Genomic DNA, 12252 nt, shown 5'->3' with positions numbered 1-12252 from the left:
TTACTGTCCCTGCCCTATACACATAATACTCCAAAATTACTCCATTTGCATCACAGAAGTGAATGAACATGACTTTCCCATAAGATGGTTGAGTTCAGAGTTTTTTGGTTTCTGTGATGAGCTGTGGTGCCATGCCGTGCTTAACCTTTTCATGTCTGGTCGATGATAGTAGACACAAGTCTCATAGCCTGTAACAATTTTTTCCCAGAAATGCATCACCTTCAACATGGAAATGATGCAAAAGTTCTTCACAAGCATCGACTTGATCTTTCAATTTGACAGTCAACTGATGTAGCACCCATCTTGCCAGTTGCGGCTATTGTGTAAGACCACAATAAGACACCAATTTTTGTCACCTTGCGGATTTATTGGTTATTTTTCTTTGAATGCTGTTAAACGTAATGTAGATACAGTAATCTGAAATACATGATGCAAAATCTAATGCGCTGTGCTACATTGCTTCTCTAGACTCGGCGAAACATGGCATCAGTGTTGCAAGCACACCTTCACATGTGCACATTTTAAGGAGCTTCTGCTCATGTGCAACTGGCGTGACGTAATTGCCTTACGGACAAAATATATACGGATTTGATAAACAATGTGCACTGTTCACGGGGTGCGCTGCTAGCACTTAACCATTCAACTATGATTTTACATCAATCCCACCAGGTGGTAGCACACTGCAACAGATTTTTGTCCACATTCGCATAGCTTAAATCCCACTAGGTGGTAGCGCACTCCACAGATATGCCAATTCATTCACCATGTACTAAAATTAGACTGGGCATCAGTATATGTTATAATTATACTGATAGACAAACCTATTTTGTGGGGTTCTGAATGAGATGTATTACATTTTAGAATTTTCATACTGTAACCCACATGATGCGCTGAGAATCAAAGACTGTCATTGTCAATTATGTGGCTGTAGCATTTATTCATGCTTCTGACATCTTTTCATGTTATGGTGGGTCAGGTTTATGTAGGCCCATGTTGTACGTGTATCCGAACATTCACGAAAAGCTGTCTCATTGGTTTCTCTTGATATTCACTTAAATATAGGGAGGTTGAAGAGAGTGTGCTTTTGGCCCTTCTGGCCCTTCTGTCTCTCAGTGCCTTATTTATATTCTAGTCAAGTGACCTTGTTGGTAGATAGTCCTACATGAATTTAATAATTTCCGCAAATGGCAGTTTGTGTTTGGAGTTGATTGTTTACTGTACAGGAATTGGCTTTCCTGTCCAATGTCAACATGAACGTTGTTGAACCTTTATTAAGCACTAACAGAAAAGAAAATTAAAAGGAAGAGTTAGCAGCAAAGGAAGTAGTCTCCCAGACCAGACCCGTTGTCTGAGAAAGTGACGAAATCAAATAAGCGACCATTTGACAAAGATATGTGTAATATGCATAAGTTGTTTTGTTGGTATGACATAAGAATGCCTGATTTTCAGCCTCCAAGTTAATTCGTTAACCAGTACATGAGTTAGAGACCTTTTACATTTGTCCGAAAAAATAAAAAAAAAGTACGAAAATTCCCACTTACACAAATACGTGAAACGGTGAGTAGTGAAAGCTTAAACATTATTTTGTTCTTGCCATAAAATGTTCTTAATTGTGTACAAAAACAACAAAATTCCACAAAAACAGTCCTTCCTTTTTTCAGACAAGTTATGCATATTATTATTATTATTGTAAGTGGCTGAAGTTGTACAAATATGTTGATAAGCATAACTGTTATACACCTGGATGCTATTAATTCTGCATGCTCATATTTATCTGAAATTAAAAATTTGTGAACACTAGGAATGTATACCAACGAGCCGCTACTGCATTTTGCAGACATGTTATTGAAGTCAGTACTTTGTGAACAATATTTTGCACTGAACCAGTAGCTATCTTCAAATTTATGGCTATTTCGTTCAGCGCTATGCATCTGTTCTTCTTTACAAGCTCCTCCATTAACGTAATATTTTCGTATGTCACTACACAGTGAGTCTACTGTGGTCTTAGGGCATCCTCCACAGAAGCTGCACTGCATTTAAACTTCCTGCACCACTCATCAACTTGCTGCAGCAACAGACATGAATCATTGTACTGCACTGTCATTCTGCTATGAATGCTGTGGATGCTGCTGCCTTTTCCTGCATTGTAACCTTACTCTGCCACATGTCAGTCATGTTCTGAACCTTAAGGAACCACGCAGCCACCTACCAACTCAATCACACAACTTCTCGAAATTTTATGGAACTTTTATGGTTTTTATTTGAATCACCCTCGTAGTTTACTAGACATGAGTGCAAGTGGGATATGTGAACAAACTACTTTCACATTTCCTTCTTAACATTAAAAAAGTAAATTATAAAGAAATTATGCTTGCTACTTTTTTCTCTTCTAGTACAATGAACGAAGTATTTGCATAAAGATAATAACAGTAATTGTACCCTACCCTGAAAACTGCTAAACACCACCATCTGAACTTCTATGTGCAATAATGTATATTCGAATCGTCTTGACAATATGTAAGATGTTAACAGCAGAATGTGCATGTGAAATAACAGGTTGCATTCAGTGACACCAATGAAGAAGAGAAATATGCTGTTCCTGTCCAAATTTACCCCTGTGTCTGATGTTTCCCCATTTTATAGTAATGAATTTCTGATTTGAGAATCCACATTTAATTTTCCCATGCTTTTCTCACATCATGTCAGATAAATGCTGTGATAATTATTTTAACAATTTTCCTCTTTTATGCTTGTCCATCTTCACTCACTCACTCATTCATCCATTGTGCTCTGTAGATTCCATCACGAAGAAGGACCTTCAGGGATGTGGAATAAGTAAAGGCATACATTAATGTGAGACAATAGACATAATAGAAACTTAACCTGTGTACTGTAGTAACAATAAACTATCTCTGTACTGTTCATTTCTGTTCAAGCTGATGCCTTCTAAATTTAATGTCGGGGTGGGGGCAGCCATCTCAGTTTTACTATACAGTTGCTGCTTCTCTGCTATTAGCCGTTTAATTTTTCTTAATTACAGTGGTATGTTTCTAAATCTGTAAATATGTTTTTACACAATACTGTTACTGCTAACCTCTTCTGAACAAATGCTTTATTTACCTTGGCGAGCTTCCATGTCCCTAAGACAACAGGACAACACTCTTTTCCTTGGTCAACACAGTGGAAGTGCTTCTAAGAGCGTAATATATTGGACTGAGCTTCCTGGTTAATGTATCCATGTGTAGACTCCATTTTGACTGCAGTGTTAAGGATTAGACACTTCAGTTTTCCTTTCTTTTAGTTTGTGTAAAAAATCAGAAGTATTACAACTTCCTCCCTCACTTACTTAATCGAAAATACTGAGCTGCATGTGGCGGTTTGTTGTGATGTATTATATTCAATGGAGTTGCCTCCTGTAAGCAGTTTTCTTATTTCCCATTGTCTTATCTCAGAGATAAGGATTTTGTTTCAGAACAAGTAATATGATAGTTACAATGTTTTGGAACAAATATTGTATTGAACACTGTTATTCAGTAAGGCCACAGAGAGGACAAGTGTGCAAAATATGCCAAAATTTAGTTTTTTCATTTTTCTGTTTTGGTCCAGTTTTAGTTTACCATCAATTTAGACACAAAATCTTGCTTGAGGACTTTTATTAAATTACTGTTTCTTAAACCATGAAACAGTTTATAGAGGACAGGCCCCAAACTATTGAATAAGTACTCAGTTATTAAGCATACTGACTATTTTGGTTTTAAAAATTACAGCAAAATCCATATTTTGTAGTTAACAGTGCTGTTAAAAAAAAGAGGTCGTTTACCGATATTTCCATAAAAAAGAACATTAGCCTCATGAGTCAGTGGACACACACACAGGCTTAGTTTCTAAGAGTACTGTGTTATTAGAATTTAGATCTGAAGGTGATCGGCCAGTATTGGTGTAGCATGGTATTTTCTTCTACCTTTATAGGCTTGGATTTATGTTTGTGCTTTGTTGAGAGATTTATGCATCAATTGGGACATTGTTGGCAGAATCAGAATTTTATTGTCTCATAATGTACAAGTTAAATCATTGATTTTATGTACCGGAGTCTCGGCATCTATAGAAAACAAATTTTTTTATATAATCACAATAAAATCTGAATATTATTTATTATTGTTGTTTTTATCCTGCTCAGATGGCCAGATCATTAAAAAATTCATCAACAGAGTAATAACATTTCTGCACCAGGGTGCTATACAATTCTCTTTTTACTGCCTCAGTTTGGACCTTTCCAAAATTTGTGTCTTTCGGTTTATTGTATGCTTTCATTCCCATATATTGTGGAGTCTGTGCAGAAAGATTAAGCCTGTGTGTAGGCAGCATGAAGCTTTCTTTGTTTCTTGTTTCATAACTATGCTGGAAATTATTTGACAAAAAGAGTTTAGAGTTATTACTTGTGAAAAGATACAATAAGGGAACGCTTAGTATCTTAAGATCTCTTAATAATGGCTGACAAGAAAATAATGGCTTTGCACTGCATATGTTTTTGATAATTTTTTCTGCAAAGTTAAAATTTTTGTCATGTTGCTAGAATTCCTCCAGAAGACAATACCATATCTCACTACTGACTCAAAGTAACTATGGTATACTACTTTTTTGTGTCTAAACTAGTGACATTGGCTAAGATTGTCATAGCAATCACCGGGCTGTTTAGTTTATTTTTTAGATAATCTATGTGTGAGGACCATGATAGGTTTCTGTCCAATTGCATTTCTAAGAATTTAACATGCTTTGCTTTATTTAGCTCCTGGCTTCTGTGCATAATGTAAATATCATTTATTTGAGACTGTTTTGTCTTAAATTGCATCAGCTGTGTTTTTGAAATATTTAGCTATAGGCCATTTAAATGGAACCAAACATCTAGATTTTCTGGAGTTTCTATGACATTTTCGGAAATTCATTGTGTGTTTTTATTTTCTACTGGTACTTATGTGTCATTGGCTCATTACATGATAGCATATTGCTTGTATAATTCAAAAATTTCCAATAGATCAGTGAATAAAGTATGTATCTATTACCAAAAATAATTTTTCTCATAAAACAGGGGTAACCATCATCAGCAGGCATACACTTATCTCTTGAGTGCTGAAAAGTATAAACTTCCACAACTGTTGCTTGAGAAAGTAAAACTGCACTGGATAAAAGGCGATCATGAATCAGCGTTTCATGCACTGAAATGTGTTGTGTCTGAAGATTTTCCTGAGGAAAAAGAAGAGGAAGATGAAGAAATGACTTCACGAAGAATACTGCATGCCAAGGTGAAACTAATATCCAGAGTCCTCAAAAGTTGAGAATTTCGGCATTAAAACTTTAGATCTTCATTTGTAATGGTCTCTTTGTTTGAAGCCTGAGTTTAAAAGTAATACTTTGTGTAGTGTACTTGGATAGCTGAAACGTAGAAAATTGTCATCATAGTTCAATACATATACAATATATAGAAAATATAGAAAACTGTATTGAACAGAAAGGGGAGGGGGCAGTTATTGTTTTTTATCCTAATACATGAAAGATGAAATTAGTCTCCATAGAGTACTGAAAGTATAAAACACAGAAAAAATGGGATTTTTCTTGAAAAAGAGTGAGAGGGGTTTAGGTGGTGATACTGAAGGAGACTTGTGTGTGGTTTCGCAAATAAAATGCAACAGAAAAATCATTCAAAATGTAATATGGGAATCCAATAAATGAGGAAGCACTTACTACCAAGCTGCCTTATTTGATACGGAAGCCATGTGGATGAATGTTCTTTGTATTTATGAGCATACAACAAATTACATTTGTCACATTTTTAGGCAGTGGTCTTTCGACTGTTGTGCTCCCAGTGTATTGGACATTTCTGCAAACATTTGTGAAGAAGGTTTCTCGGGTCTCCAGCCGGGTGGTAGCGTTGATATCTCGCAACATTTCGGGAAGTGTCATACTACCCATCTTCGCAATGGGTAGTATGACACTTCCCGAAATGTTGCGAGATATCAACGCTACCACCCGGCTGGAGACCCGAGAAACCTTCATCAATAGTTTATGCCGGGAAAGCTTACAGTCACATATTTGTGAAGAACATTTCATTATTACAGATGACTATTTGGAAGATATAGCTAGTATCCATATTCCTGTTTGTTGCTAAGTTCAAATGTAAGTTTTGTCTCTTTGAACATATTTCGTTTCAATGTTAATAAAGTATTGGGAAATGTTTAGTAAAAGACACCAGCTTAAAAACTGAAAGAGCCAAACCCAGGAGCCTACCCAGTTAAATTGTGGAATGGCAATCCTTGAGCTCTTCTGAAGAGTCTGTCATAGCCTTACATATTGCAACACTCAGTGGAACTAAAGTCTTTGACCATATTTGTGACTTTTAGTGATATTCATATTTAATTTTGTGAGTACTTTTTTGTAATTACATTTGAAGCCTATAGTACCTTAGATGTCAATTCACTTTTTGCCAATAATTTGTTTTCTTTTATTCTTCTGCAATAGAACACCATTTGGCTACTGAAATATAGTGAAATATTTAATAATCAAATGAACAATAATTTCTTTTTAGGCACTACTTCTATATGCTCGCTACAATGATGATATGCTGAAAGTAGATACTGAGCAGTCAGTCCGTAACTACAATCGTGCTCTGAGCATGTACGCTTGCTGGGAGAAAGGTTATGTAAGTCTTGCCCGGTTCTATGATCGTGTTTTGCAGAATTTCAGTGAAGCTGAACGTGATACAAAAGGAGGGTAAGGTTATGTATTGTACATACCTCTTTTAAAGTATGTGTCATGTCATTTTATAATAAGTGTGTAGATCATTAAGAAGTAAAATAAAACAATTTATGAAGAAGGACGTGATCATTTCTTAACTTTACTCATAAGGAGGTTCTTTAAGACTGTGGGCTTAAACAGTATATTAGTTCTATGTCTGGAATTTCTCTCACTAGAATGGTAATCGTAACTTATATAATTTTCTTGTTCATATACTTACCAATTTCTACGTCACAAACTGGTATGATGATTTCTCTATAGTTACCTGCCACAAATTTTTCTCGTCTTTTCGATTTATTTAAATAATTTCTACTAGTTTTAAAGTCATCCTGTCCACCTCTTACTCATCCCAGCTTCCTTTTTGACATCTTTCTGTGCTAATATCATGTGAGGTTTTTATAATGGCTAATGCCACTGTTGGCAGCCCATAGCATTTTTCAGTCACAAGTTGTCACCTTCACAGCGATGTTGGCAACCTATAACTGCTAACTTTATGCAGCTTACGATTCAGTCAAGGAATTCAGGCATTTACTAGGGGCCTGACAGTCTGCTATTTATGTGGATCACAATCTGTTAACATATGCCTTTGCTGTAAATCCAGAGAAAGCATTGCCAAGGCAGTTACGCCATTTAGATTACAGTAGCCAAATCACCACCTGCATTGCTTATATATGAAGGAAGCTGAATGTACCAGCAGATGTGCTATCATGTGTAGATGTTGTGGACACGACAGGAGATACATGCTCGCATGTTGAAACTGTAGAGGCTACCATTGATTTTGATGCCCTCACACATGCCCAGCAATATGATGGTGAGTTACAAGACCTGTTGAAACAAGCAGTATGGATGAAGTTGCAGTGTGTTGTGATGCCTGAAGGAAATGTTAAATTGTATTCTGACCTGTCTGGACCGAAAGCGCGTCCATTTGGGTCCCAACACTTTAGAGTGTGTCACAGGTTAGCACATCCAGGAGTACAGGTCACTATTAGAGGGATCAAACAAAGTTTCATCTGGCCTGGAACGTATGCAGATTCCAAAACATTTGTCTATCAATATGTGGGTATCTGATAGAATTGAACATTTATTTCCACATAAAACATGTCTTTACAAGATAGCTTACTAGCATGGAAGGCTTAACAGTTGCTGTAAAGAGCAACATGGAATGGTCTATACCTCTAACGTCAAAGAGTAACTGTAATGACAAATACTAGTCACACAGAATGCTTATACGCCACGTACACTCGCATCCATGGGGACGGAATAAGGTGACACGCCACCAATGTATAGAGTATGGGCAGAGCTAGCTAGGGTGCTTTTTCTCTGTTCTATTTGGATTAGAAATGAGTCAGTTTCACATAGCCGGTGGGAGGATAGTTTTATGGGATAAGTGGGAGATGAGAGCACTGAAAATGAAAATGTATAATGTTCATAACTGTTTGTTTATGATTATATTGTGTCATGAAGGAGAGTCTGAAATTACCACCACCAGAGCTCCAATATTTTTTACTACTTTTTTTGAGCAATTGTTTTGGTGACAGACTAAACTGTAGTGTAACGTGTGGTCTAGGTTGGGCTGGAAGTTTATTTTTTGATTGTGACCTGGTAAAGCCAGCGAATGTTGTGTCATTACTAGAAGCAGTGTTTTGGAATGAAGGCTGTGATGGTGAACTGATTGATCCATGGTGTATTTTTACTAAAATAAATGACTGTCACAGTTCCTTCCACCATGACCACTGGCACTTTAGCTCATTATTTAAATATTAAGCCACATATACACTACTCATGGAAACAATATTATGAGAAGGAAAGTTGTAACTCACCATATAGTGGAGATGCTGAGTCGCAGATAGGCACAACAAAAAGACTGTCACAATATAATCTTTTGACTTTTTTCATATGTTATTATTTTCTAATATGCTGTTTTCCTTTGTTACTATTTTCTAATATCCTGTTTTCCTTTGTTAATATATTCCAAGGTGTGCTGTTTTCCTTTGTTACTATTTCTTAATGGTGTTTTCCTTTGTTACTATTTTCTAACGGTACTGTTTTCCTTTGTTACTGTTTCCTAATGGCGCTGTTTTCCTTTGTGCCTATTTTCTAAGGTGCTGTTTTTCTTTGTTGATACTGGATGACCCAGTGTTGTTTTTCTTTGTTACTGTTTTCTAATGGATTTTCTACTCATGAAACATGTTTTCAGAACCTATATTTCCAGCTAGTATATGCAAACACCGTTTTGAAATGTGGAAACAGCTATCTGTAGCAATATTGGTACAGATAAAAAGATACAGTGTTTCAGGCTAGCTACCGCAGTGCAGCACTAGCATATATTTTTAATTTGTGTTGTGTAGAGTTGCTAGGTGTTGTATTTTTGTATGTTGTATCAAGTTTTTCCAAAGAAAAAGAGTAATGGATGAGGCTTATGGAATACTTGAAGCAGACAGTAACAGCAATAGAAAACAAGGAGCTCTGCAGTGAACTGCTGCTACATTTGGTATTATCACATCCATAAGCAATCCTGAAGCTGATAACACTGCTCAGGAAGCAATTTCGATGATTTGTGTGAAATCATACCAAATGAATAAAAATTTGGTAATATGCATGTTTAACAATGTTTTTCATTTACTTAACTTTTCATAATCTTTCAGGATGCCACCAATGTTCTACAAACTGTCATTGCTGATTGAGATATAGCTTGCTTTGAAGTGTGAAATAATTGTGCACAGCTCTGAAATGAATCTCTCATTGCCAAAAAATGAAGAGTAGCAGCAAGTCATTGGTTGACAGTGATGGCTTTCATGAAATATTTTTTTTTTTTTTTTTTTTAACAAATGGTGATACCATTTCTGAGGGAAGTTACAGAAACCAGAGTCATGTCTTGCATTCAGCTCTTTTGTGTTCCTGATAGTTCTTCTGTAGTATGTTTTCGTCCTCCAACAACTCTGATGCCTTTCACTTTGTTTGCTTGAACCTTCAAGTATTAATATTGCAGCACCACATATCATTACAGTTTCCTCGACTCAAAACGTAATGTAGCATATCGTAAGATAACAGTACGACAGATAGTGTTGCAGATGATGTGAACTCACTATGAGAAATGTTTGCTAGCAGTGGGGACAGAGACTGAAACAAGAAACAAGGTCACAAACATGTTGTGAAACATTGCAGGTTCATGTTTCACAAATTCTGAATACTTTTGTATTTTTTGTCTAACATATCTGATGATGGCTGTAAAGTCAAAACCAGTTATCTGTTTAAGTAAATCAAAAGTTACAGTGACTGTTGTCCCTTCAAGTTTTATTTATTAATTTTTGAGGTTTGTGCCTCAGTCTGTAAAAATCGAAACCTGCTGGGATTGCTTTGTTGTCTGTCTGTCTATCTGGTTGTTAACAACTCTTTTTCTCAAGAACAGATAGCTGTATCGAGTTCAAATTTATGTTGCATATTAAGATCTGTAGTCTCTTGGCATTGAAAACATTTAATAAAATCTTCTATATGTACATATATGAACTGACCTAACCTGCTCATTTCTTTTTGGATATCTGCGCTAGTCTGAGGAACTACTGTAGAGATTTTGATGCAGTCTTGGAATTCCCAGGACCGATATCTTGTCAGTATCTATATCGAAAACAAGAAAAATTGAGATTCTCCATTCCCAGGATGGACAATATAAAGCTTGCAAGGAGCCCTCAGTGCGCGAGTCCACTCGCATGTGGCCAATTCCTTCGAATTGATGTCACTAGCCTGCCCCAAAGTTAAAGTGAGCTATTTTATGACCTTTTCAGTTAACTTATTGTTTTATTATTGAGATGAATGTTACAACTCTGCAACATAGGAAGATCAGGCTGTAATTGCTGTTGTTACAAGTATTATATGTGTCTTTCTACTGTTTTTATTGGTTTCTCTTTTATATTTTAGCGCTGTGTGCGCGCGTGCGCGCGCACACACACACACACAGAGGAATAATTATTCTAATTGATTGAAGTTCTTATTAGCTCACTAACATTATACAAGAAAATAATCAGTTTTTGAAAATATAATTGGATTGATAAAAAAATCTACTCACCAAGGGGCAGCATGAGACAACACACGTAAAAGTTATGAAAATGTGGAAGCTTTCAGAGGAAGTGGTTCCTTGTTCTATCAGAATAGTTGAAGAGAAAGGAAGGGGGATGAAGGAAGAAGACTGATGAGGTATAGGAGGGTTATCAAAAAGTCTCCCAGAACCTCATGTTATGGGAGGTTTACCGGACGGGATTAGAAGGAATGATTGAATGTTGGTTGAATGATTGTTGACCAACAGTCGGTCCTTCCCTTTCATTCCATCTGTTTAGTCTCCCCTCATGTTGGGTTGTGGGTGACTTTTTTGTAACCCCATTTCCTGAACCTTGTCAGTCCTTTTCCTTCTTCCTTCTTTCTTACCCTCCAGCCGTTCTGCCAGAGGAAGGAGCCACGGCTTCGAAAGCTCGTGCATTTTACGTGTGTTTCTTCCTGCTATCACTTGGTGAGTAGATTTTTTTGTTTCTCTAGTTATATTATAATTTTCACTAACATTATTGAAACTCGAAACCTGAAGTTAGTAATTTACTGAAATGTTGATACTAAAAGCAACAATGTGTGCTGTCAGTAGGCTTTACTTGCATACATTATTTTTTAACCTACTCAAATATTTGTCTGCAGTTCTTATATCTCAATTCATTTCTGTTTGTCCTGTAGAGATGTTCAGTTGGCAATTGTGAACTGTTATGGAAGCTCTTTAAAATATGGCTGTAAATATATTTATCAGTCTATGCCACGGATGTTGACATTGTGGCTTGATTACGGTTCCAACCAAACTGCTGCTGGTCGCAGTAATGCTGGAATGGCTGTAAAAATGACGGAGCTAATAGGTGAATATAAATTTGACCAAGCATTCTTGCTAATATTTCTCAAGCACAGTTACTCATAAAATACAACAAAGGAAAAAAGTCTGAATATATTTCTCCATTGAAGGTGTTGCTTAGCTGCAAAGAAATATTTCTCAACACTGAGAAAAATTAGATCATAAGATTAATATCATCATTGTTCACTTGGAGTCATTCATGTTTAGATAATGGGCACAAATGTGAAGGTTTTCAGCAGCACTTGCATTATGGAGATTATTCTACATCTAATCAATATGTTGGTAATACGTGGTGTTCAAAAAGTCTCTCCGCAGTGCCGTATGATTGTTAGCCACGCATGCCGTATGCCACAGTGAATATACCGAAATGAAACTCAGTGAAATACAAGTTATTAATTTATTGAATATTCATTTTTACTTACAGATTTTCACATTAAATGTTGAAAGTGCCCCCCCTGTTGTTGAGTACTCTATTCAATTCGTCTAATCATGTTTTCAAATACAAACTGTAACATTTCTTGTGTAACAGAAGCAGTGAAAGTGGCTATTGCAGCTTTCAATTCATTGATGGATTTTGGACGGTT

The 12252-nt window shown here is 36.3% G+C and overlaps 1 protein-coding gene across 1 annotated transcript in view; it reads left to right on the top strand.

The window, feature by feature from the left end:
• LOC126236279 (serine/threonine-protein kinase ATR) overlaps nucleotides 1-12252 on the top strand; it is a 391469-nt gene that overhangs the window by 285053 nt on the left and 94164 nt on the right. Inside the window, exons 31-33 of the mRNA XM_049945439.1 lie at nucleotides 5087-5300; nucleotides 6581-6765; nucleotides 11503-11675. Coding sequence (XP_049801396.1) covers nucleotides 5087-5300; nucleotides 6581-6765; nucleotides 11503-11675 — 572 coding nt within the window. The remainder of the gene's footprint in view (nucleotides 1-5086; nucleotides 5301-6580; nucleotides 6766-11502; nucleotides 11676-12252) is intronic.

Source organism: Schistocerca nitens, chromosome 2 (assembly GCF_023898315.1).
Source record: "Schistocerca nitens isolate TAMUIC-IGC-003100 chromosome 2, iqSchNite1.1, whole genome shotgun sequence".
NCBI classification, from domain to species: Eukaryota; Metazoa; Arthropoda; class Insecta; order Orthoptera; family Acrididae; genus Schistocerca; species Schistocerca nitens.
Note: the sequence above shows the minus strand (reverse complement) of the source record. Positions and strands in the feature narration are given on the sequence as shown.